The 26,261-nt window shown below is 51.9% G+C and overlaps 1 protein-coding gene across 2 annotated transcripts; it reads right to left on the bottom strand.

Moving 5' to 3' along the window:
- Positions 1 to 3,595: 3,595 nt before the first annotated feature.
- LOC120871176 (glycolipid transfer protein) lies at positions 3,596 to 25,175 on the bottom strand. Of its 2 annotated transcripts, none has more exons than XM_040250911.1 (5): positions 24,912 to 25,175; positions 11,095 to 11,153; positions 9,996 to 10,129; positions 7,042 to 7,192; positions 3,596 to 4,773 (listed from the first exon to the last, which is right to left on the bottom strand). In XM_040250911.1, the coding sequence occupies exons 1-5, from the start codon at positions 25,012 to 25,014 to the stop codon at positions 4,591 to 4,593; spliced, it is 630 nt and encodes a 209-aa protein (XP_040106845.1). In that variant the 5' UTR covers positions 25,015 to 25,175; the 3' UTR covers positions 3,596 to 4,590. The 2 variants fall into 2 exon arrangements, with proteins under 2 accessions (XP_040106845.1, XP_040106846.1); XM_040250912.1 differs by lacking the exon at positions 3,596 to 4,773 and adding an exon at positions 5,968 to 6,160.
- Positions 25,176 to 26,261: the final 1,086 nt, after the last annotated feature.

Below are 26,261 nucleotides of genomic sequence, written 5' to 3'. Positions count from 1 at the left end.
ATTAGATGTCACAAGGAGAAACCCACGTGCCCACTTGTGGATGGAAAGATTTCCCTGGAATTATGAATACAAACCAGGGACTGTTGCAGTGACAGTCCACTGTAGATCAACAGAGCTAGGAGGGCACTTGGAACGGTCCAATCTCCTGACTTTATAGAGGGAGAAACAGGCCCAGAGGGAGAAGGCACTCGACCAGATCACACAACCGATTAGGCCAGAGCAAGAGGAATCACAGCCAGAATCATTGCTGGAATGAATGAATCATTGCTGCAATGAATCCGAGGAATATTGCCTTTTTCTGGGGTGTTCCTGTTGATGCGTCGCTCTGTGCCCTGCCGTTATCTTTCAAAACAAGGAGTAAGTGAACAACCTACGGTCTAACTGCATTAGGAGGCCCGCTGCCCCTCAGGAACCCCTGGCAGGCGACAACGCCATAATAAATAAAAATATCAATAAATGCTATTTACTGAACATCTTTCCGTGGCAGGCACTTCACACACATCACCTTATATAATCGCGCAAGGGAGAGGTGTTCCCGTCCCGTTTTACAGATGCAGAAACTGAGGCTCCGAGTGGTGCACTGGACTTCCCAGGATTACATGGGCTATAGTTACGGAAGCTGAACTCGAAGCCTGAACTGTGAGGTGATGATGGTGCTGGTACTACTAGCCGCAGCATTAACCGGAGTGAGAGCGGTAGCGGCAGCAGTAAAGCAGCGGTAGCGGTAGCAGCCGCGTTGGCGATGGTGGTAGGCGCAGCAGCGGCGGAAGTACTGACATAAGCCAGTCGCAGAGCCTTCGCCCTCATCCGAGGAGTACAAGTATTAGGACATACCCTTGACCCAGCGGCTGACATTCAGTCAGAATCCCAAAGCAAGGGAGGCTTTGGACTATTCCAACAGGGTTCAGAAGCCACCCCGAACACGTCAGTGGGGCACGCCCTGGGTGCCGGCTGGAGTTCCAGAAGGTGCGGACAGGCGTCGGGGACTCGCCGCTCCCGGGGAAGCGGCTCTCTGCTCACAGCGCCACCTATCGGGACCCGCGGGACCTGCAGGAGGTCGGCGCGCAGGCGCAGCGGCGGTGGGACGCCCAAGGCCACGACGCTGAACCAAAGGAACCCATTGATCAACCAACTAAACCCAGGAAATGGAATCGTCCTCTGTTTTCCGTAAGCTTCTGTAAAGGATGATCAATGGGTCAACACTGAACAATTAGCAGCCAAGCACTTGCCTGGGCGGCTTCATTGATTCTCAGTGAACTAAGAACTGTTAGTATCGCCATTGCACAGACAAGGAAACTGAGGCTCAGAGAGGTGCAGCGATTTGCCCAAGGTCACTCAGCTGATAACAGAGCCAGACTCCAACACTTGATCACGTTACCATACACATCACACACCAAAATATTCGTGCAACTTAACACTAAGACAGCTTATTTCATGTTTATAATTGCTTTACAAATAGTATTTATTTATTCGTTCATTCGTTTATTTTTGTGTGGCCCCACTGTGCAGCTTGTGGAATCTCAGTTCCCTGATCAGAAACTGAACAGAGGCCCTGGACAGCGAGTGCCGTAAGTCCTAAGCACTGGACCACCTGGGAATTCCCGACAAGTATTGAATGTAAGCCTCACAACCTGTGAGAATGGCTACTGGCGGGACCCCCCTGGTACCGAAAAGGAAACGGAGGCTTTTCATGGAGAAGTGAGCTTCAGTTCCTTGTCTATAATAAGAGAATTTGAATCACAGTTCAGGGAGGTTTAACTAAATGCAGCAACGAGTAGAGAGTTCTTTTTTTTTTTTTTTTTTTAATATACTTTATTTTTAGAGCCTTATTTGGCCACACCACATGGCATGCAGACCTTATCCAACCAGGGATGCAAACGGTGCCCCCTGCAGTGGAAGCTTGGAGTCTTAACCACTGGACCACCAGGGAAGTCCCAAGAGTCAGTCTCTATCAAATTTTTGGGCTCAGTCCGTCCGCTGGCATCCAAACGGGCACAACTTGGAGGAGATATGGAGTCAGATGAGAGCCCGAGGTGCCTCCAGACCTGGCAGGATCACCCTGGCTGAGTTCTCTTGCCCCATCCCTGGGGTGTTCAGTTTCTTAATCTGATAAATGCAGCTTCTGATGCCCACGTCAGGGCACTTGTGAAATGATGTATACAAAGTACTTGTGTAGGGCCTGGTATACAGCTGGTGCTCAGTGTGTGTTCCTTCCTCCCTGCCCCAGGCAGAAGTGAGTCCCACCCTGACAAGGATGACATGAGAAGGCATAGATGCACTGCTGACTTCATCTCTGGGGTCACAATCCCAAAGTGCTCCTGGGGCCAGGCAGGTACCAGGAATAAAGGCTGTCCTGGGAAAATTCTGACCTTCCACAAAGAAATGCCTTCCTGGTGTCACTATATTATGTTGGAAACATGCAGAAAACCTTTTTTTTTTTTTTTAATGTGGACCATTCTTAAAGCCTTTATTGAAAATCTGTTACAATATTGCTTCTGTTTTATGTTTTGGTTTTTTGGCCATGAGGTATGCTGGATCTTAGCTCCCCAACCAGGGATCGAACCTGCACTCCCTGCATTAGAAAGTGAGATCTTAACCACTGGACTGCGAGGGAGGTCCCAAAAAGCTCTTTCTAAAATATATATATATATATATAAATATATATATATATATATACACACACACACACACAGAATTTTAAAAATTTGTTGGCAGAATTTTATATTCAAAGGGAAAAGTCCTAAAAAGCACGTAGAGCTTAGAAAGATCAGTGGCATTCTTCCTATCAGCGATGTTAGGAAACATCATGAAATCAGAGACAGCAAAAAACTTAGTTTAGACTTCTAACCCTGGGCCATATCAGAGGGAACCTTCCAACCTGGATATCCGGCTGATCGTGCAGAAGACCTCTGAAGATGTTCCACAGTTTTCAGAGTCAAGCTCAAATTCCTCAGTGGCATGATGTCTCACATACACATAGCCTGCTCTGGGTCAAGCCAAAAGGACATTGCCTATGAACTGGAGTGTCCCCTCTTCCTCCTCTACTGAGATCCTCACAACCCCAACTTTTCCATCAAGGTTCAGTGTGCACCCCAATATGTGGACTCAGGCTCCCTCTGGGCGCTGACCACTCTGTATTACCTCTGCTGATTTACTGGTCCATCTTGCCCACTAGACTGTGTGTTATGCAGGAGCAGGAATGAAGTAAAATATTTTCCTCCACATTTAACCGTAGCACCAGAAAAAGCACCTGCCCATGAAAAAGTGCAAATAACCAATGGTTACAGGGTTGGGGAGGCAATAGGGATTGGTGGAGACTGAGGCAAAGTGAAAGTATATTCACCCAATCGCCCCATCCAGCCAAGGGGGCAGTCATCTCTCATTTCCAGCCAGGCAGTTTGATTTCTCTAAGAAGCTAGAAATAAAGATTTTTCTGGGACATGTCAGTTTCTCAACGTGGCAGCCAGTTCTATTTTTCAAAACCAGAAAATAGGACCCAGAGACTAAAAAGCAAGTCCTTGGCTGGTCCCCAGTTGTATCCTTTGATCCAGAAAGAACAAGAAAAAAAAAATCAAGAATCAAAACAGCACACCAATGTGATTCCAAAATAGAGATTTATTTATTAAGGATTATTTAGTTTCTGCATAAAAATCACCAATTGTTCCTCATTGGGTTTTTAAACATACATCAATTCTTTGTGGGTTGCTTTGGTCATCCCGACACATTAAAAAGACAATTCTTTTTAGAGCCAGGAAGGACAGTTAAGGCAGTAAGGCGTGTTCGTGGGTTCATCCTCTCCCCCTCAAAAGAATACACATGGTAGGTAGTTGCTTAGGTTGGAAAGGCTGTCCCTGAAGAAGGTAATTATGTAGAAGAATGCAAATGCAGTCATCTACGGTCGGTTATTTGTGTCTGATAGCTTTAAAATAAGCCTTCCCTTGGTCATCAAAGGCTTGCTGGTTGGTTTCAGCTATAAAAAACACTGTCTGGCAAGACAGTAAGAGAGGGCCCTAATGACAGTGCTGGAGGTTCGGCTGTGCAAACCACATGAGCACACACACCAGTTTGCTTTAAAAAGAAAAACAATCCCACAAGAGGGGCCCTGTATAATTTCAGATCAAACCCCCTCATGGTCCTTAAAACACTCAAAACATCCTTCAGCTAGCTCCTCAGAAAGACACGTGCCTATTTTCAAAGAGACGGATCTAACACCACTTCCCCCAGAGTCATGCTCCGAATGGGGGCCGGAGGGGACCAAAAAACCCTAGGACTTGATTTATTAGAAATATTAATTGATTTTTACCACACTGAAATGAAGGCATAAAGTCAGTCTGTGCTGTCATGAAATTCAAAGGAGATTCGGAAGTGTGACGTTATTTATTGCTCCAGGAGGACAGATCCCAAACGTGACTTTTAAAAGACCAGGGCCGGCCCCCTGTGGGCCCTGGCCCGACTCAAGGCTGCTCTGGGGGCATGCCACGGGCAGGGGCAGCTGGCCAGCCAGATTCACAGTGATTCGGGTTTGCCTGTTCCTGCAAGGGGTCTGCGGTCCGGGGGTGTGCCGTCCGGAGTACCCACTGTGGAGCTGGCCTACACCTTGTAGTTGAGCTCGGCGTTCATCCTGGTGTACATCTCGTAGATGACGTCGATGGTGGCCGTGTAATTGACCAGGAAGAGGCGGATCTTCTCCAGGCATTCCTCCTCTGTCACATTCTGGCCCTTGGAGAGCGCTTTGAGGAAGTCGGACTTATAGGGGGCCGCATACAGCGCTGCCTTGAGACGGGTGACAGGGGTTGGCACAGCGTTAGAGGAGGGGGAGCCCAGCCACTGGTCAGGTTCTGGGAGGGAACGCCCCCAAGGTCCGCACTGGGCAGGTCTGTGTCACTCATGGCACTGAACGGGAAAGGCCAAGTGTGGCGGTGGCGGGGGGTTGTGTGTGTGTCCTTTTCTACCAGGTGAGGGACAGCAGGAAGCTCTGGGGACAGACAGACCTGGCTTCAAATTCCAGCTTTTACTGCCGACTAGCGGTGAGCCTTGAGCAAGTTACTTAGCCTCTCTGAGCCTCAGTTTCCTCATCTGTAAAATGGGGATAACAATGGCACCCACCCAACTGGGTTGCTCTTGTCAGGATTGAGGTCAAGTGCTGAGCACAGCACCAGGCACACAATAGGTGCTCTGCGAGGAAGGACCTCTTCCCTCCGGTGGGTTCCCTGCTCTGGAGAAGGTGAAAGGCTTCCTCCTGAGACCCACTAACTGAGGGGCGGGGCGGGGAGAGGATGGCGAATCTGTGCTGTTCCTCTTTTGACCTTCAGGGGGCGACACTTCCCTAAATTTCAGGGCTTCCCTGACAACTTGAAAAGCACAGAGAACCAGAAATTCGTAGAATTTCCGAGCCAGAAGGAAAACAATGCAACCGGATAAAAAGGCTTAGCCTACAAGTTTGAGAAGGTGAGGAAATTACAAATAATAACATTATCATTAAAAATCAAAATGGGGGGGTGCCCCGGAGGGAGGGAGGCTCAAGAGGGAGGCTCAAGAGGGAGGGTATATATGTATACTTATATCTGATTTGGCTTCCCTGATAGCTCAGTTGGTAAAGAATCCGCCTGCAATGCAGGAGACCCCAGTTCAATTCCTGGGTTAGGAAGATCCACAGGCGAAGGGATAGGCTACCCACTAAAGTATTCTTGGGCTTCCCTTGTGGCTCAGCTGGTAAAGAATCAGCCTGCAATGTGAGAGACCTGGGTTCGGTCCCTGGGTTGGGAGGGTCCCTGGAAAAGGAAAAGGCTACCCACTCCAGTATTCTGGCCTGGAGAATTCCATGGACTATATAGTCCATGGGGTTGCAAAGAGTCGGACACAACTGAGCAACTTTCACTTTCATGTCTGATTCACCTTGTACAGCAGAAACCAACACACCACTGTAAAGCAATTATCCTCCAATTAAAAAAAAAATCAAAATAGAAATAGCTTCAACATGCCAAGCACTGTACACAGAATAATACATAGACTCTTCATAATAAGCCTGTGAGGCAAGGCCTATTTTATGTCTATTTGCAAGATGAGGATACTGAAGCTCAGGAATCCTGGCTCAGGAATTTCTTACTGTGGGACCTCTAGCAAGATACTTAACAGACGTCTGGGGCATCAGTTTCCTCATCTGTGAAATGGAGACAAGGACAGGGCCTCTCCTGAAAGTGACCCTCCACGGGCAGCCTGCCTTGAGCTAGGCATTCAAGGCACCCAGTTATAGTGGTGGTCGTGAGGCCTTCACAGGGGGCAAGGCTCTGTGGGCGGCAGGGGGGCAGGGCTCTTGCAGTCCCTGCCCGGGATGGGTGCTGTCCCCAGCCTTGCCAGGGCGGACGGCCCACAGGAGCCATATTTCCTGCCTGGATTCAGTTGACGCCTGACCCTGCCTGCCCATGACCTGAGCCACGCGGGAGAGAGACCCGCCCTCAGAGCCCCATTCTTTCCGCAGAGAGGATGGGCGAGCAGGGGGCGCTACTGTAGGAGAAAGGGCGGCCAGGACAGCGTGCAGTGCACCCGTGGGCTCTCGACGCCTCTCCGGTGGGCTTCTCCCATTGCCGGGCTGGTGCCGAAGGCTTGTGGTCACCATCACGCCAACACAAGTCACCAAGAGCCTCGTGAGCAGATATCCCTTCAGCAGACAACCCCGTGGGTGGGCACAGGGGCCCTTCCTCCCCTCCCCACCCCCCTCCAGTGCCAGGGTCCCAGCTGAATCCAAGGGGCCAGTAAGGTCAGCCCACCGTCAACCTAAGGGCCTCGTCTCTGCCCTGGGTCTTCTCATGGTCTCCCAATCGGGCCCCTCATCACAACCGCCACAGAGCACTTAGGAAAGTGCCCACCGCGCAGCAAAGGCCTCTCATCGCACCAGCCTCACCCAGACAGACGGAGGAGAGCCCTTCCTGAGCCCGGGGTGGGCAGCGCGGACACGGGGCAGGGGGGCCACAGCGACGGAGCGCGGGGCGGAGGGCGAACCCCACAAGCCAGGGGTCCCTCTGCGCCCGCGGGGCGGCTCACCTGGAAGATCTTCTGCACAATCCAGCCGTGGTACTTCTTGAGGGCCATCTCATAGGCCTTGGTGGCGTTGACACGGATGAGGTTGGGGTGGTTCTCGTCCCGCTCGCCGTCGCAGATGCTCTGGAGGAAGACCTGGATGAAGCGCAGGCCTCTGCAGCCGGAAGGGAAAGGGTGCGTCAGGGCCCAGCACGCTCCTGCCGGCCCCGCCCACCCACGGCACAGAAACCCGGATGTATCCTGACCCGGATGTACCCTGAATAAAGTACTTCCCGTGACCCCGGAACACTGAGCTGTCATGTCTACACGAGCTTCTGGGTAACGTGACCCTCCCCCCCGGCCAGGGGATCACCTCACGTGTCCCAAGTACCTCGTCTACACCAGGCCTGGCGCTGACCCCGGCCGTGGCCTCTGCTGGGCTGTGAAGTCTACAGAGGGCAGGGTCTGGACGCGCTCTGCCCATTTCTGTGGCCACGTGGCCATCTGTGCTTGAGGGACGAAGCCAGTCAATATAGGGCTGAAGGCCCAGCTCTGGTCCTCAAAGGGCTCAGGGACCACAGACCAGGGCCACGCTGAGAACACGAGCGAGTCTGATCCTGTGGGCTCCCCGCTCCCATCCCTGCCTGTGCCGTGGTCCACATCCTCCAGCGGCCACTTGAGCCCTTCCTCTGAGGTAGGATGATGCTCCAAGAGCCAGGAGCAGGGTGTGGGTCATGGAAAGACCACCAAGTTTAGAATCAGATCAGTGCCAGACCTTTATTCCATATCATCTCATCTGCTCCCCTTGGTCCGTCCGGTGAGACTGAGCTCAGCACAATCTGCCCACTTCACGGAGGGTAATACAGAGGTACTCCAAAAGCCTCAGTCTCATATCTTAAGACAGCGAAAGCCTGTCTCACTCCCTAACTGGGCTCCTCTGCTCCCTCCCTGCAAGGGGGTGGGGATTCGTTTGGGGGCTTTTTGGGGCAGAAATGCTTGGCCCAAGGACTGAAAGGATAAAGTTCAGCTTTATCACCTGTGAAGTGAAGAACTCCTCCATGCTTGGATCCCAACCCTCAATCACTGGGGATCAGCCTGGCGAGTGAACCACGCTCAGGGTCTAGTCCCAGCCCTGTCCTGACTGGCCCCCTCTCCAGAGCCCCTGCTTCTCCCAGCCTTTATGATCCCCCCGCTGCCCAGAGCTGGAGTGAGTCTTTGTCAAGTCCCATTTTACCCCGTTGCTGATGCCCCTCTGTGGCTTCCCAGGACCCCCAAGGGGGCTGGAATTCATCCTTGCCCAATTCCACCTCATCTTTCCCTGCTCCCCCCTGGCATCCAGGGCCCTGGCTGGACCAGATCCTCCTGGAGGGGTGGATACTCTGTACCTCTCCTGCCCTCCCACCCCTGCAAGGCCTCTTCCTTCTGGGACCCTGCTGCTCAGACTTGGAGATGCTAATTGGTAACCCACCTCCAGGAAGCGCCCCCTGATTTCTCTCTGCTCCAAGTTCTGATATCCTGCTGTCACGACCTGCCCCACAGCCTGACCCCCTGCCTCGGCTGGCCGGTCATACCCTAAGAGGGACCCTGCCTCTTCAAGCAGCATCCCACGCATCCAGCACCAGGCACAGAACACAGCAGGTGCTCATTATGTGCTTGACTTGTTGACATCCACCAGGATCTGCTCTCCTAGTCACCAGGCTCTGCCCATGTCTCCTCTGGACACAAACAACCTACTTCCTGACCTGGACGTCACTCTCTGCCTGGCTCTTCCTGAGAAACCTACAGAACCTGCCAGTGGATGGACCCAGGGGCATTCCTCATTCCAGGTGTGTGACTCTCGGCTGACAGACAAGAGTAGGGCAGCTCAGTGTGGACAAGTCATAAAATAAGCTATAAGGGTGTTAGTTACAGCCTACCTACCCACTGATGCCCACACTGGCCACATCCTCCAGGGAGCAGACTCTTCCTGTTCCATTTCACCAAAGAAGTGCACAGAGTGTGGGTGAGGATTAGCTTCTGGGGATGGGGATCCAGGGAAAGTGCGACTTCCCTGGCTCCTGCCTCCAGGCCCCAGAGAAGGGGCAATGTTGGGAACATCAGTGGGGCAGAGAATGGGTCCCTGGCTTCGTAGCTGCAGCCAGGGATTCTGGAGTCTGCATAGCTGAGGGAATCCGGGAACTGGCAGAGAGCAGCATGAGCTCAGCAAGCGAGCTGCCTGGCCTCTCTGAGCCTCAGTGGCTTCACCTTTAAGATGGAATGACTATATGCGGGTCCAAGTATGTGCCACGAGGACAGTACGTGACGTGGTCACAGGCACTGTCAACTAACTCTAGGGTGAGACTATCCGAGTTCAAATCCCATATCGGGGTGCCCTGCCCCCAGCCCACAGGTCGAATTTATGTGAATTAGAGTTCTTTTTCCTCTAGATGCTGCGGTTCTGTCAATAAGCTGTCATAATATACAAATCTGCCATGTGCGTGATGTGACTGGCTGGCTGTAGACAGGACGTCTTTGTGCAGTGCGCAACCTGTACAACTGCAGAGCTCAGCCACTCTGTCCCAGCCCTGGCCCTGTGCCCTGAGCCCATGAATTGGCCCCCAGAAGCCACCAGCATCCTCCTCTAGGACATGGGGATATATGGGGATGATCATACCTAACTCACAGCCCATAAAATATGATCAGGTGTCTATAAAGAGCTTAGCACAGCGGCCGGAGTATCCGTGGGTTTGTTACGCCTCTGGTGAGACTGGAACCAGCAAGGAAGTGTCACCATGAGGCAGAACTTGGCCCCCAGGGTGCTTTTTCTCTGTCTCTAAGTAGCACTGCACAAGGAGAGCGCCTATGTGGAAGACCAAGTGCCCGTCCGCCCCGTCAGAGCAGACGCCCTGGGGTAGTGGCGGGATTGGCTGTCCATCCTCTGCAAGGCAGGTCCCCTAGCCCCCCGCTCACACAAACACCCCACCACCCAAGCCCATCACCTCTTCAGCCACATCAGTGCCAGCGTGGCCCCCACTTTGGGCCACTCGGCCCCGTACATCTCCTTCTCCACCTCCAGGATGTTCTGCAGGGTCCGGAACTTGGTCGGGTTGGTGTCATAGACAGCTTTGATTTTCTGGAACAGAGCACACAGGGTTTTCCCCTGGGGAAGGGTGCCTCCACAGATGCCACCCCACCAGAGCCTCGCTGTCCCGCCCACAGGTGCCAAGACCGGCAGTGGGGGCTGGTCGTGACAGTAATAATCCCCAGGGCCGTCTGCATTCACTGGATGCACACGGCGCTTTACAGCCACAGCCTTCTCTAATCCCCACAGCGACCCTGACGTGCCTGCCGTAGTGCCAATTTACAGATGAGGAAGCGGGCTCAGAGAGGCGAAGTGATGTGCTTAGGGTCACACAGCTGGTGCAGGTGAGAACGGGTTCCAGCCCTGACCAGACCCCAGAGTCCACATTCTCCAGCCACTACTGACAGCACCTTGAACCCCAAGTATCTGAAGTTTCGCTTCTGTGGACAAACACAAGTAGGTCCTTAGGATTCAGAGATGTCCAACAGGAAGAAGGCTCCCGAGTCAGAGGCAGCAAGTTTGGATGTGAATCCCACCTCTGCCACTTCCTTGCTGTAAGTCCCTCAACAGCTCTGGGCCTCGGTTTCCCTGTCTGTAAAATGGGGATAATGACACAGCACCGGCCTCATGGTGGGTCCTTGCTGAGGGAGGGTCAGTGGTTGGGGGATGCCATCAGGAGCTCTAAGGATTGAGGAAGGAAAGGGCTGGGTCAGTGCAACTGTGGACCTTGGAGTTTTATTTTTTGTTTGGTGGAGTGAATCCAAGTACCAGCCAGTTCCTTCTCAGGTCAACCCTCCAGACTGTGAATCATAGTTTGGCTGTGACTGGATGGCATGACTGCAAGGAGAACCAAGAACCTGGAGCCTTGAGTCAGAGGAACTGGGAGCCAGGCCTGTTTTCCACGTCTCCTTCTGTTCCTTAGCCTGGGGAACTTGCAGTGGGTAGCAGGGCAGTGGTAACCAGGGTGGGATTAGAGTCCTGATCTGGGCACTGGGGCTGCCAGGCCAAGTACATACGGTGATGTTGCCACTTATGTCCGCTTTGATGGGAGTAAACACTGGGGAGCCGAGGCAATCTGCGGACAAAACAAGAAGAGAGATGTTAGAATCCCAACAAGGGTGATATTCAGGACTGCCATGGAACAGGAGGAAAGGTCATTTGATGTGTTTAAGGAAAGAACTATTTGTAGGTGTTAAAACGGTTCGTGGGCAAGTAAATTTGGAGTTCTGGGTTCCAAGTGAGACCGGTTTCTTACTGCAGGACTTGTCAGAGCCTTTAAAATACAACCAGATTCTCTAAGGGGCAAATATTTTTTCCATAGCACCCTCTCATCCTAGGATAAAAAGTTTTATACCTGCACCATCTAATATGGGCCCATGTGACTACTGAGCACTTCAAATGTGGTGTGATCGAGGCACTCAATTTGTAATTTTATTAACTTTCATTCATTTAAATGTAATAGCCACATGTGGCCAGTGGCTACCATATTGGACAGTACAGTGTAGAGCATCTCGCAAAACTAACACTCTGAGAAACCATCTCAGCTGACAAGGCGGATGGCCGCTAACAAACCAGCTGTCCAGGACACAGCTCAAGAAATCTTAGTCCGTGGGAGAAGAGGGGCCAGATTTATGAAAGATAACCTTCTCATTCACCAACTTCTAAGGCAGAAGTGAGCTGGTGACCCAGAGGCCCCCCGGTCCTGAGACTGCATAGGAGCCTGGGAGAACCCACCTGCAGGGGGACCCCCGTCACTTAATAGAGCTAAATGAACTGGGGCTGCATACCTGCTCTGCAGACACTGGCAGTCGGGGCTTGGGAGCGTCCCTTCTGCTCCCTGAGCCTCAGTTTTCCCATCTAGCAAGTGGGCCAACAGAAGTGGTGGGAGCTGCTACTAGGATGACTTGAAATCACCCACTTCCGAGACACATACTTTGTTCGTCTCTGACATCCAAATGCTCTCCCTTGGAGGCAGTGTTCCTTCCTTGGTTGTTCCCAAAACAACAGAGCACCTTAAAATAGGTGGCGCCTTGGAGGTCATGAAATGTGGACCAAGAAACTGGCAGTGCCTGGAACTCAGGGCTCCCAGGGAAATAGAAGCAGCCTATGGCTTGTTTCTCCTCCTTTCCTGCCTCTGTGACAACCCCCCCAGCAGCCTGTCAGGGGGACCAGAGACAGCCCACGGGTCAGAGCTCCCTGCTGAGGGCTGGGCTCAGAGGGAACAGACAGGGAAGGGCCAGGTCTCTCTTGAGCAGACTCAACAAGGACTTCAGCCTCAGAGCCTGATTTCAGCTGTGCTTCCGTGCCACCTCTGAGCATCCTTAATACAGAGCCCAGGGGGCAAAGACACCTGAGCAGGCCACAAGTGGGTACCAAAACCCATGGCAGGGAAACACCCCCCCCCCCCGCCAGCTTCCCCTTGTCCGCAGGCCAGGCAGGGGCTTCGGGCGCTGCACGGGGCCAGAGGACTGGAAGAGGGCCACCTGTGGGCTGAATTCCACCCAAGGTGACCCGGCACACCTGGCCAGCCATCTGGAACATTCTAACTGCATCTGTTAAGAGAGGTGCATTGAGGAAACAGCACTGGATGTTTTATATGAAAAAGCCCCAAACCCCATAGAAAGGAGGTCAGGTAGGAACCCAGACAGATTGGGTTTGAATCCAGGTGAGCAAGTCTCCTGCCTGGGCGCCGTGTAACTTAGTTTCCTCACATGGCAAATGGGGCAGCGTGCGTGCGTACTAAGTCGCTTCAGTCGTGTCTGACTCTTGGCCACCCTATGGGCTGTAGCCCGCCAGGCGCCTCTGTCCCTGGGGTTCTCCAGGCAAGAATTCTCCTGGAGTGGGTTGCCATGCCCTCCTCCAGGGGATCTTCCTGGCCCAGGGATCGAACCTGTGTCTCTTACATCTCCTGCACTGGCAGGTGGGCTCTTTACCACCGTGCCACCTGTACTTATTTCACAGGGTTGTGGTGGGGATTGAAACCCACACACTGAACACATTTAGCAGAGTGCCCGGCGCAGCAGCCCTCTCAGTCAATGAACTCTGACCATCTTTATGACTTTGGGACACGACTAGGCTCCGCGCTTCAGCAAACGTCACCCAGGCTTGGAAGTCACCAGGTCCTCCAGGGCCTCCGCTGAGTGGAAACACATGGCCTGCGCCCCTGGCCACCTCTACTCTCCTGACGCCCAACTGAGGCCCCCTTGGGGCCCGAGCAGCCGCGTGGCCCAACTGCAGGCTCCTGGGTACAAGATCCTCAGGCTGAATGGAAAAACCTTCCTCTCAGCTCGCCAGCCTCTCCCCCACTCCTGTGGGCTCACATCTCCCTTCCCGGATGGCTGCAGGAGCTGCTCTGAGGTGCCAGGTGAGGCTGCAGACATCCCGTCCCACCAGATCCTGCCAAGGGCGTTAATGAGGTAATGACTCCACCCACCGTTTCATCCTCCCTGACGTATCACTGGCCTCATCCTGCGAGGCCAACCTGGGAAGCCTGTGCAGTTTGCTAGTCCTGCACCGCGTCCTCCGCCGGGACACTTACCACGACTCCCCCGAAGCATGACGACGCGCAGTACTAATGCAGACAACTTCCTATGGTCCAGTGGTTAGGGCTCAGTGCTTTCACTGCCCAGGGCGCGGGTTCAATCCCTGGTCAGGGAACAAAGATCCCACATGCCAAGCGGAGTGGCCAAAAAATACTCTCCACCACTAGTGACTCTTTCCCTCTTGACTGTGTAGCCAAGGGTCGCCAATTCTGAGTCTCACAGGGGCCAGGCAGGTGCCATGGATGGGCTTTCTGGGGACTGGCAAAACTCTTTTAAAGGCATGACCATGGCTTCACCTCCTTGTCTTTCAAAAATATATGCTGTCCAAAGACATGAGGCGGGTTGACAGATGGACAGAGAGGTGGACAGTCAGATATAAATGGTAGAATCTAGATGGTGGGTACATGAATAGCTGCTGTGAAATTCTTTCAATTTGGTTACATGTTTGAAATTTTTCATATAAAATACTGGAAGAGAATGTCAGGCTTTTTTTTTCCTGCTCATAAAAGTTGGACTTCTTCCTTCCACTTTTCCTCCAAGTTCACTGCACTGCTACCATCACTATGGTTCCACGTGTAAGTCTGTTTTCCGTCCACCTCCCCCTGAGCTCTGAGAGGGCAGAGACCAGGTGGTCTTTGTCCCCTGCTCTGCTCCCCACCCCCGCGGCTGGCATGAAGCCGGACCCCAGCAAGTGGCATGAACAAGGGGGCAGAGAGTGGGAAACGAATCTAGAGGCACCCCACCGTTCTTTTTCTAGCCACATTCTTGTAGGGCAGACTGACCCAATGCACGGGTCTAAGGACCCACCCGGCTAAGATGGCAGAGGCTACGGGAAGGGGCTTGGCCTCGGTTTCCCCGTCTGTAAAGGGACCGTCCCTGTGCGGCTGCTGTGACGGGGGGTGGAGGTGGGGGAGGCAGTGTGCATGCCAAGTCAGGGCTCAGAGCCTGGCCATGATTTGATTACCACTGTGGGCTGATTTTCGAGTAACGCCATCCCGCGTGGAGATGTGGAACCAGGGTTTGGCGATCATCAGCCACGTGTGGGTGGCTTACCAGCTTCTCACAGTGACTCAGGTCAGTCAACAGGCATTTTAGAGACACAGAGAGTAACATTTGGCTTCCCTGGCTCTGGAAATGGCTTCTGTGTGGTTCTGAGTGTCCCCCCTACCCCCGGACATCTGTCTCATCTTCTGACACCGTGCCATGTGGGGCCCGAGGTCATCGTGGTTGGCAGGAGCCAGCCCCAAGGCAGCTGTTCTTGCAGGTTGTGGACCGTGCAGAGACCAGGCTTCTGCTCAACGAGGGGTGGGATGTGGGGCCTGGATGGACTTCTGGAGCCAGGAAGGGAGCAGGAGAGAGGGGCAAAGCAGGGCTGGGAGATGGCCCTCAGGAGAGGGGGGTGGTATGTACATATAGAAGCACACACAGGAGTCAGGTTGGCAGCATCTGGACCGCCTGTGACCAGAGGAGGAGCAGGGTAGAGCTACGCAGCCTTGGTCCTGAGTTCAGATCTCAGCTCTGGCGTCACTCTGGACAAGTGACTTAACCACTCTGGGCTCAGGCCCCTCCCCTTCCAGAGCCCCAAGGTGCTGGGCAAACAGGAGGCACTCCAGGTGACCTGAAGCCAGCCTCCACACGCCTTGTGGAAGGCTCTGGGCTTCTGTTTGCTTTGGCTTAGCCTGACGCCACCAGGCTGTGAAAAGCCTCGTGACTGGTGCGGGGTCACCCAGTGAGAGTCAGGCACTCACACACAATTCCAGACCCAAGGCTGGTATCACCATCCCCTCTAGCCTTTCTTTCTAGAACGTTTCCATCTGTGTGTGTGTGAGCTCGGCAAAAGTGAGAGGATTCTGACCGGAAAACCGAAAATGATTTTGACCCCTGAGCACTCAGTGGCCTAAGAGCTGAAACTCACGCCGGCCCCTGCTCTGGACACGATGCATTTCTGGTCAGGTTACCCAGTTTTACCTTTCATACAGAATACAGTCCTGCCTCAAAATTACCTTTCTAGTTATACCTGTTTTGCAGCTATCCCAAACTTGTTTTTCATTATTGTCAGCCAGTGGGCTCTTTAGAACGGCACAAACGGAACCTGCCAGAAGGGGGGGTGCTTGGGTGGCTTTCTAGTTTATCGTCTCACATCCAGAGTAAAAAGAAGTCGTCTCAAAAACAAGAGAAAAAAATCAAGTACAATCCCACCATCTTACTTCATAAAGGGTCACGGATTCTAAACACAGTCAAGCTTTGGTCACCTGGAACACGTGGCAAATGGCCCCTTCTCGTTTAGACTTTTCCTAAGCATGCCACTCGGAGAAGACCACGGCACCCCACGCCAGTGTTCTTGCCTGGAGAGTCCCAGGGACGGAGGAGCCTGGTGGGCTACCGACTGTGGGGTCGCACAGAGTCGGACACGACTGAAGTGACTTAGCAGCAGCAGCAGCCGCAAGCATGCCACTCAACCCAAAAGGCATAACAAAAAGGCCAATAAGTCTGATTACAAACCCAAAAACCTTCTATATGGGATGGGGTGGGCATGGGAGGAAATCCCATCACCAATCAAAGCCAAACAGCAAACTGATTGGGAGAGGGGGTGACCCATGTAACAGATATCATAGACCAAAGACTGTTATCCCTAATATGTAAAGAGCTCTAACAAATTAATAAGAAATAACCTCCTTATAGAAAATGGACAGTTAAAAGACACTTAATCTCAATAATGAAAAATAAGCAGTGAAATATTTTCCATCTACCAAATTTGATGAATGCACCAACTTTCTCTCTAGTTCAGCTATGCTGGGTGGGACTTATCCAAACATAAGACAAATGTCCCTGCGTTTGTACAGCAAGCCATTTGCAGTGTACTAAACAGGGCCATCATCAAAACTAGGAATTATGATAAAGGTGTGACCCAGTGATATCAGAGGCCCGCTCAACTGTTCCCTAAATGGGTCTACACGGTATGTTTCCAGGGTTTTAGGACAGCGTCATGTAGTTTTGTGGGTCGCTTTTTTTTTGGCTGTGCCCTGTGGCATGTGAGGCCTTAGTTCCCTGACCAGGGATGGAACCTATGACCGCTGCAGTGGCAGTGGGGGGTCCTAGCCATAGGGCTGCCAGGAAAGTCCCCAGCTTTGTGTAGTTTTAAAAAATTCCTCTTGCTTTCTCGGCAGTGCTTTGATTCTGCAAGATACTGGGAGAACAAACAGCCAACTCTGTCAGCATCACCGACAAAATAAGAGGAAGCAGACACCCAGCAACATTCTGTGACCACTGTGACAGTTCTGCCCAGGTCTCTGCCATAGTTCAAATGGTTGAGGTCGTCCAGAGAGCAGAGCTCCCCATAAGCCAGCAGTCCCCACGTGCCGCCCGGAATCACATTCGTTTCCTGTTTCTCTGGCCTCCATGTAGTTGGAAAGCACCTGCTGTTGTGCTCTGAGCAAGCCCCCGCACATATTTGGAAATTTCCATCCAGGCTGCCCCCTCTATGCCTGCCTCTTCAGGCAAGCCTCTCTTCCAGTAGGCGATGCTCCCAACGCTGGGCCACAAGGTGACCGAATCGCCCCCGCCCTCTCACTTCATCTCAGGAATAATTTTCACTCAAGAACAAAAAGCATTCTGCTTTTCAGATGCACACCTTCACTTTCAGCCTGTGTGGTTCAGTGTGGGAAATCTGGGCCCAACCTGTAAATATTCATTTGAAAAAGGAAGAACAGGGTGCTAGGGGCCTGGTTTGGGGAGGTTCTATTTCAAATTCAATTTTTTTTTTTTCAATAGCTGGATAGTAAGGTTTCGCTGTTAACCACATGGGACAGAGTAACTTTACAGATCCTAGGTTACAAGGATTATAATGGGAGGCACTCAGATTACAGTTGATGGAGATGAATCATTTATTCACCCGATGGTATGTGGGGTGTGCATGTGACGTCTCAGTCTACAGTTAGGCCTATTTTGAAGCATAAGAGCCCGAGGATGACCACCTTTCAAAAACTAGTTCCCACTCCAAATTCTATCTAAGCGGAAAGAATGTTTACCAAATGGTACTTTAAAAAATCACCCCTGGGACTTCCCTGGTGGTCCAATGGCTAAGACTCTGTGCTCCCAATACAGGGGGCCCAGGTTTGATCCCTGGTCAGGGAACTAGATCCTGTATGCTGCAACTAAGACGGAGTGCAGCCAAATAAATAAAAGAAATTTTAGAATAATTTTTAAAATTAAAAAAATAAAAATAAATAAAAATCAGCCCCGTGACATGCCAACTCTCTTTATCCCCAATTGTCCCCTTTGGCAAAAACCAGCCAGCAATTGGGAATGCAAATGGGAAAATGAATTCTCTTACTTGCTGTGTGGCCTGGGAGAAATCAGTTAACCTCTATGAGCGCCATTTCCACATTTGTAAAATAAGGTTAATAACAGACCCCACCTTATAGAGCTGTTGCAAGGCTTAAATGAGGTTGTAGAAATAAAAGGGTTAGCATAATTTCTACCTCAATTTTTTAAAGTTATTCTTTATGATTATAATAATTATTATCATACATTATAGCATCATTCTTTAGGAAAGAAATCCAGGAAAGAATGATTCCAATGACTAAGATGTCAAAAAGGGAATTCCCTCGTGGTCCAGTGGTTGGGATTCTGTGCTTTCACTGCTGAGGGCCTGGGTTTGATCCTTAGCTGGGGAACTAAGATCCCCCAGGCATGACAAAAAAACAAAAAAGAGAGAGAGAAAGAGATGAAGACAGGGAGGAGAGAGAGGTAGAGAAAGGTGTGGATATGGGTAAAATCAGCAGGAACTCCAGTTATGAACTAAGGACCCCGCACTCCTGACCATTACAGTCTGAGATCTCAGCAGGGAGTGGTGAGAGGAAGGTGGCATAACAGCAGTGCAGAAAATGAATCATTTCTGAGCCAGAGGAAGTGAGCTGGCCACGGAACTGCGAGAGAAGAGGTTTTATAGGACCCTGGGGAGCGCTGATCCATTGTAAGGACTTGTAAAGGCTCAGATACAGTTAACACAATAACAATTTGGGCGGGGGGAGCCCTGATACAAGTAACTCAGTAAGAATGCAACACAAGCAGTTAACATCCATCCAGGCCCTTTTAACACTGAAACAATGCAACCTAAGGCTAGAACTCAACATTGCTATTCTAACAAGCTCATTGAAATAAGCACACTGTCAATGCCAGACGGGAACTGCCAGCATTTCCCCTCCCCCACAACAGCTCTAAAAGGTCCTTTCTGCTCTGAAAGACTCGTTTGCAGGGCTGGCCCCCTACAAAGCCGTTCCTCCTTGAGTGACTTGGTCACATGCCTTCATCACTCTGAACCTCAGGCTCCTCTTCTGCAAAGTGGTGCCCATTCCTCCTAACTCATAATGTCGTGAGGAGGAGGATTGGAAATGAGAGATCGGCTTGTTCAATGCTGAAGCACATGGAAGTCACTCAAAACACGGGTTACGCTAGCTATGGGGTCAGGCATTATACCTTACAAAGCCGCTGTTACGCATTCTTTCCATTCCCTTTCAAGTTACCCATTGGCTGAGCACCGATGCTCTGCCAGGAACGTTGCTGGGGCCTGGGACATGATTCACAATGGGGCACTGTTCCTGCAACCAGCCCTACGCAGCGGACACCCCACAGATGAGGAACGAGGTGGGGGCTGGACAAGCTCGCAGGGACAGAGCGGATGTCTGGGTCTTTTCCCTCCGGCTTCTCCATCTTCTTTCCTCCAGGAGCAGAGGCCAGACCTCCATCCTTGACCTCAGGGCCGGACTTTTCTGAACCCAGAAGATCAAGAAGATCTCCTTCTCACTAGAGGAACAAGGGTGGTGGACACCACTGGTCCATGCTCTGCGCTGGCCTTTGGATGTTATAAATGAGAGTTGCTTTAGCAGCCAGGCCGCTCAGCTGGCCTCTAGGCTTGGCAGCTGGTCACCAAGAGCCCGAGGCAGCTTCTTTTTGCAAGAACTTTGTTGCCCAAGGGCAGGGTGGCAAGAGGTGCAGATTCTCAGGCTTTTGGAGGCTGTCTGCCCCACCTGTGCAAAAAGGTGGAGAGATTCTCACATTGGACGCCAACATCATCTGGGGGAGTTAGCCTCCACTGGCCCCCTTGGGAGGCCTAGCTTCCCCCTTTTATAGTCGGGGCTGCAGGCTCAGAGAGGGGAAGCTCCTGGGTGAGGACACACAGCTGGGACACCGTGGAACTGGCATTCAAGCTCAGGCTGGCTCTGCTGAAACCAATTTCCATCTATCTAGAGACTCCAATTCAGGGACTTCAGCCAACAATAAACCCGGGTTCAAAGCAACTTCTCTCTAAGCCTCCCAAGCAGCCAACAGATGAACAGGTTAACACAGCGGGGCCAGAGGCAGCCCTCTGTTTAGGTGTTGCTTGGCTCTAATCTGGGCCAGGTGAACTCACGAGTGGGTCTCACCAACACACAGGAGACACTTCTCAAGGTTAACAAGACCTCACTCCCTACTTGCAAATACACCTCCAATGGATGAGAGAGGAGTCGGCAGGCTGGTTCAGTTCAAAGTTGCAAAACCGGGGTTGGGGTGAGTGGGGGAAGTGGGAGAGTGAGAGGGAGGTCCAAGAAAGAGAGGATATATCTACATACATAGCTGATTCACTTCCTAATACAGCAGAGCTAACACAACATCGTAAAGCAACTATGTTATAGTTTACTGGCTCAGTTATGTCCGACTCTTTTGCAACCCTATGGACCCTGCCAGGCTCCTCTGTCCATGGCATTTCTCAGGCAAGAAATACTGGAGTGGAGTGGGTTGCCATTTCCTTTTCTGGGGTCTTCCCGATCCAGGGATAGAACCTGTGTCTCCTGTATTACAAGCAGATTCCTTACCACTGAACCACCTGGGAAGCAACTATAACTCAATAAATTTTTTTTTTTTTAATTGCAAAACCCATTGCCTTAAGTGGCTTTAGCATAAGTGGAACCCATCCAGGTCAAAGGAAGGTGATGGGCTAGAGAGCAGTGGTACCCCAGGCAGTGAAATTCTGATGCAGGTATAGAGCCAGAAGCAAGTGATGTCATGGTACCATCTCTGGGGCTGCAAGCCATTCAGAAAGGCTACAGGATGGATTTCAAGGTGGGGTAATAGGGAGCCACTGCAGCTTTCAGACAGAGAGTGACAAAACTAAATGATAACTAGGTCTCTCCCTTCGCCTCTCTCTCTCCCTCCATTGCCACCCTTCAATTGCAAATGCTCTGGAATGGTTGTGTAATCAACCGTAAAAGCTGAGAGAGGAGGGCCTCACAGAAATCAACTGCAAACTGATCAGAGGTGAGATCCAATTACTGGGTCAAGGTGGAGAAAGAAGACGGACAAAGGGTTGTTGACCTCTAGGTGGACACAGCAAAACCTATCCAGCTTGGGAGACTCAGACCAGAGATACAGAAGAACGAGCCCAGGATACAGGTGCCCTGAACCACACATAACCTGCAGCCCAAAAGAATTCGGCATTCATCAAGCCCAACCAATTCTGTCCCAAACCACACCCAATGAAGCATTAAGAAATGTGATTGCGCTAAACATATGTAAAGCCTTCACCTGCTTCGACCCAGCAATTTCCCTTCAAAAAATTAGAAATAACCAAAGAAGTATGCAAAGAAATATACATATGAATGTTCACTGTAGCATGGTTTACTAGAGAAAAAAAAGAAACAATGTCAATATCCAACACCAGGGGCTTGGTTAAATAGTTTATCGCTACATTCAAACAACAAAATTCTAAGTAGGTCTGGAAAATGATGGTTGACATGGGAAGCTGGTTATGCTATATGGCTGGGTTAAAAAAAAAAAAAAAGGCAGCTTATCCTTTTTCCCTTAAAGAGACAAATGGGTCTGAAAGGAAAATAGTCTGAAATGTCACCACTGATTTCTCTTAAAAAAAAAAAAAAACAAAAAAACGGGACTTTCCTGGTGGTCCGGTGGTTTCCTGGTGGTCCAGTGGATAAGAATCCTGTGGCTCAGCTGGTAAAGAATCCGCCTGCAATGCGGGAGACCTGGGTTTGATCCCTGGGTTGGGAAGACACCCTGGAGGAGGGCGTGGCAACCCACTCCAGTATTCTAGCCTGGAGAATTCCATGGACCATATAGTCCATGGGGTTGCGAAGAGTCAACACAACTGAGTGACTTTGACTATATATTGAATGCCGAAGACGCAGATTCAATCCCCGGTCCTGGAACTAAAGTCCCGTAGGCCGAGAAGCAACTAGGCACACATGCCCAATGCAGCCAAATAAATTAAGTTTTTTTAAAATAACAACAAAAAACTCTGCCTCAAAAAGCCCTGAAAGGATTAAGTGAGCTCATCTACATAGTTTACTTAGCACAGAGTAAATGCTCAATAAAAAAAGGCAGGGAGACTTTTAATTTATCATTTCTTCTTGATCAATTTTTCCTCTGAGAAACAGATCTTCCTTGAAGAAATACTTTTTAAAAACACTGCTCTTAGCCTTCTGCTCTATTCGTATCAAAAGCGGAAGCTCTCAACTGGGGGTGACTCTGTTTCTCTGCGGGTATTTTTGGTTGTTACAACTTGGAGAAATGGGATGCTGCTGGCATCTGGCAGAGAGAGGCCAGGGATGCCACTGAACATCTTACAAAGCACAGGACAGCACCCCCTCACTCCAAAGAATGGCCCAGCCCTGAATGTCAGCAGTGTCATGGTGGAGAAACCCTGCTTTGGAAGGAACTGCCACAATGCCATTCAGACTTCTTGAGTTCAAACTTCAGACCTGCTCCATGCCAGGGACACACACGGCACCCAGATCTCAGATCACCCAAGGGACCAGACATTCCCAAGACCTGGACAAAGCCCATGTTTCAGGGCAGATGGGCCGACCTCCATCAACCCCCATGTGCCAGGGGAGAGCCACTGGTGGGAGCATCCTCCCCAAACTTTAACCCTCGGGAGGAACCCTCGCCCGAGAAAAGCCTTAATGCTTCAGAACGGATCATCAAGTTTTTCAAACAGCGCTAAGAATTATCCTCTGTGGGCCGATCCACTGAGGCTTCTATATAAATGGAGGCTCTGTCAACAGATGTGACAGCCCACAGCAACCAGTTCGCAGCAAAGACAAGGGTCTTTTGAGATCAGGGAAGGGGGAGGGAACATTCTCCTACCCAGGCACCAGCTCACCGCCGGCTCCAGCCACCACCACCCCTTTTCCTGCAAAACTGGCTCGATACTTGCATCAAGTGAAGGCGGACGCAGAACTGATGGACAACCTTGCCGAAGATGGAGGAGGAAAAGGCCACAGAACTTACCTTGGGGGTTTCTCCACCTTGAGAGACAGCTAACATTTGTGGCTGGCTCAGTTCTTTGTGGTTCAGGACTGTGTTATGCCCTGAGGGTGTTTACCAGCATCCCTTACTTCCAGCTGCCAGTACCATCTCCCTGAGCCCCTCACCCCACCTCCACCCCCCCAGGGTATGACAACCAAAAATGTCTCCAGATACTGCCCATTGTCCCCTGAGGGGGCAAAACTGTTTGAGTTGAGAAGGACTAGCTTAAACAGATTCTGAATCCTTATTCAGAGCAAACGTTCCTAGAACTAAAAGAGGAGGGAAAAACCCGTCACAAAAACCAACAGTTCCTCAGTGCTAAAATCAGACAGTTCCCAAGCTCCTGCCTGGAGAGTTAGCATTATCTCAACATGGAGATACCGATATTGACAATATTCTGTACATTTAAGTGCTGACTGAGCACCTACTGTGCACCAGACGTTGTTCTGAGTATCAGGGACGCAACAGTAGAAGACCCAGGTCTGAGAAGCATACAAACCAAGCAAAGGCACTCAAACACTCATTAATCAATCATCTATGCTGTGAAGGAACCAAAACTGAACTCAGGAACTTGTATCACAACCACGCCCCCAACAGCTAAGATGTGTTTGGCATTTAAAGGCCTCGGAACCTTACACACTCCACCCCATTTAGTCCTTGTCGCTAGCCTCAGAGATCAGCACGCGCATTTCACAGACAGGACGCTGAGGCTCAAAGGGTGGAGGAAGAGAACAGGGACGTGACTTCATGTAGCCACGACCACCCCAGAGCCCACGGCACTGTAGCAACTATTGCCCACGGGAGCCCTGATGACCCCCCGGGGGAAAGGGAGTGGCTGCCCTGGGTGCCACCATCCCTTTAGTCCAAGTTAGTATCAGGTTCTGTCAGTCTGCAGGTTTCTGCTGGACTCTGCCCTGGGGACCGGTGTCTTCCAGCCAGGCCACCAAGTAAACCAGCAGGGCAGGGTTTCGGGGAAAGCCCACATGGAAGACGAGAAAGCAGAGCTCAGGTTGCATTCTTTACTGGAGACCAGCAAGGCAAAGGGCAGGGCCCTACTGTCTTCTGTTTCCCATTTTCCATCCAGGGTGTGGGCTGGGTTGGAGGACGGGAGAAATGAGGGTCTGCAACTGGTTTAGGGCCGCCTCCCAGTGTTCCTGCAACCTCCCAGGGCATGACAAATGGGGGAGGGGACTTTTTCTTTTGGACCCCCCCCAAAGCACCCAGTGTCTGATGTCACCCCACAAAGCAGGTCCCCTGGTCCCGACCCCTGCTCCAAACGGAGGGGAAAGTTTAGGTGGTTCTCCGCAGGAAGGAGTCCCTAGAGTTTTGCACTTCCATCTCCAAAAATCCCCTCCTCACTTTGCCAGGCTTTCTGCCCCTGGAGTGGGGGTGGGGGGTGGGGGTCTTGGATTTGGAATTATGAGGAAAAGACGGGTTCACACCGTCCCACGAGGGAGAAGATGGGAGAATTTACAGAAAAGAGGGGGTTTATCAAATGAGGGGTTCATTTTAAAGGGAGAGAGTTGGGAGCCATTCAGAAGGGGAAGAACGGGAGGATGGGTGAAGGATAAAAGACCTGGTTGGTGGGGGACGGTGGGACGCTTTGGGGGAGACGGAGGACTGCAGAACTGGGGATCTGGTAGAGCAGGGGTGTTCGTGGGGAGATGGACGTTTGGGGCACACAAGCGGGTGGAGATCTGCGGGCATCTGATGGACTGAAGTGTCTGGGGAGACAGAGGATTTGGGGATGTCCGGGAAAAAATGAAGATGTGACACGTTCTGGGGAGAGAGGATCTGGGAGCAGTCTGGAATAGGGGAAATCTGGGGTGCCTGCAGAAAAAGGGGATCTTTGGTGCCTGGGGAAGTAGGATTTGGGGTGTCCACGGAAGGTCTGGTTTGGGGATGTTTGAGAGAAGAAGGAAGCGGGTGCATCTGGGAGCGCCCTGGGGCAGGGCTCCCGGCCAGTTCCCCCTTTCACCCCGGCTCACCGAAGAAGGGCGGCAGGTGGGACACCGCCTCCAGGAAGGGCCCCGTCTCGATCTGCTTGTCCGCAGGCAGGGGCCTCAGCAGGTGCTCCGCCAGCAGCGCCATTTCGGGGTCGAGGCCCGCGGTGATGCCCCAGCCGGCGCCGCGGGCGTCCACGCCGCCCCCCGGGCCGCCGCCGTCAGCGCCGGGGCCGTCACTGCCGCCCTCCGCAGCCTCCGGGGACGCCAGCGTCGCCACTTCCGCCCGCGCCGCGCCCGCGTAGCCGAGCGCTCAGCGCCGCCCGCAGGCCGAGCACCTAAACTGCTTGCCGCGCCGCCCCGCCCCCGCCCTCCCGCGCCCAATCCGCGTCCGCCGCCGCGCCCGCCAGCCCAATCCTCGCCCACGGCCGTGGACCTCCGCGCCGCTATTGGTCAGGGGGCGGGGCCAGCCCGCCCGGCGCGGAAGCGCGCCGACTCCAACATCCAGGTACGCCCAGGTGAGCCGCTCCCAGGTGACCCGTCCCCACGTGTTTCCTGCCACCCCCGGCGGCGTGGCACCCCGCAACCAGGCGAGCTGGCTCGGGCCGCGTCCTCGCCTGATGGGCAAGGTCACAACTCACAACCCATCCACCAGCCCAGGTTACAGCCAGGATCCTGCCAGCATCCTTCAGGACATTTGCTACCCCACAAACAGGGACTAATCTTAAACAGTCCCAAGAGACTTTTTGGACACTGCTGTGATCAAAGTTCTCTTTGGCTACAACAGTGGGGATCCTTGATTCTTTTTTAGTGATCTTCTGCCTGTTGGACACTGGCCAATCACAAGTTAACTCAGCCATGCCTAACTAGGACTCTTGTCACCTGAAATCTGGCGTCCGGTCTGACCTGTACAGTCTGATATTACCTGATGGACTCAGCCCAGTGTACAATCCAACTCAATCGCCACCTGACTGGTGCATGTTTCCTCAAACCTGACTTCACCCCAATAGCCTAGGGTACATGCTTGCCACAACCTAGAGCACAATTCATCTCAGTCACAACCCACCTTGATGCTTGTATCCTAAAATCTAGCACATAGCTGTTGGGAGCTTCTCATTCGTTCTCAGAATAAGCAGTTCACTATGCTCCCACCATGCACCATGCACCATGCACAGTGCTAGGCACTGAGGATAAAGTGGTGAACAGTACAGCAAAATCCTGGCTCCTGTGGGGCTCACATTCTAGTTGAGGAGACAAGATAACACATTATATTACAATACCATACATAAGTAAATAAGACAAATTCGAATGCTAAGTGTAATGAAGAAAATAAAATAAGGCGGAGTGACAGGGATGACTGAGGATGTGCTTGTGATAGGATGTAGGGAGTGAGGG

The sequence above is a fragment of the Oryx dammah genome, unplaced genomic scaffold (assembly GCF_014754425.2).
Source record: "Oryx dammah isolate SB20612 unplaced genomic scaffold, SCBI_Odam_1.1 HiC_scaffold_12, whole genome shotgun sequence".
Classification (NCBI taxonomy): domain Eukaryota; kingdom Metazoa; phylum Chordata; class Mammalia; order Artiodactyla; family Bovidae; genus Oryx; species Oryx dammah.
This window is presented reverse-complemented; position numbering and strand designations above follow the sequence as displayed.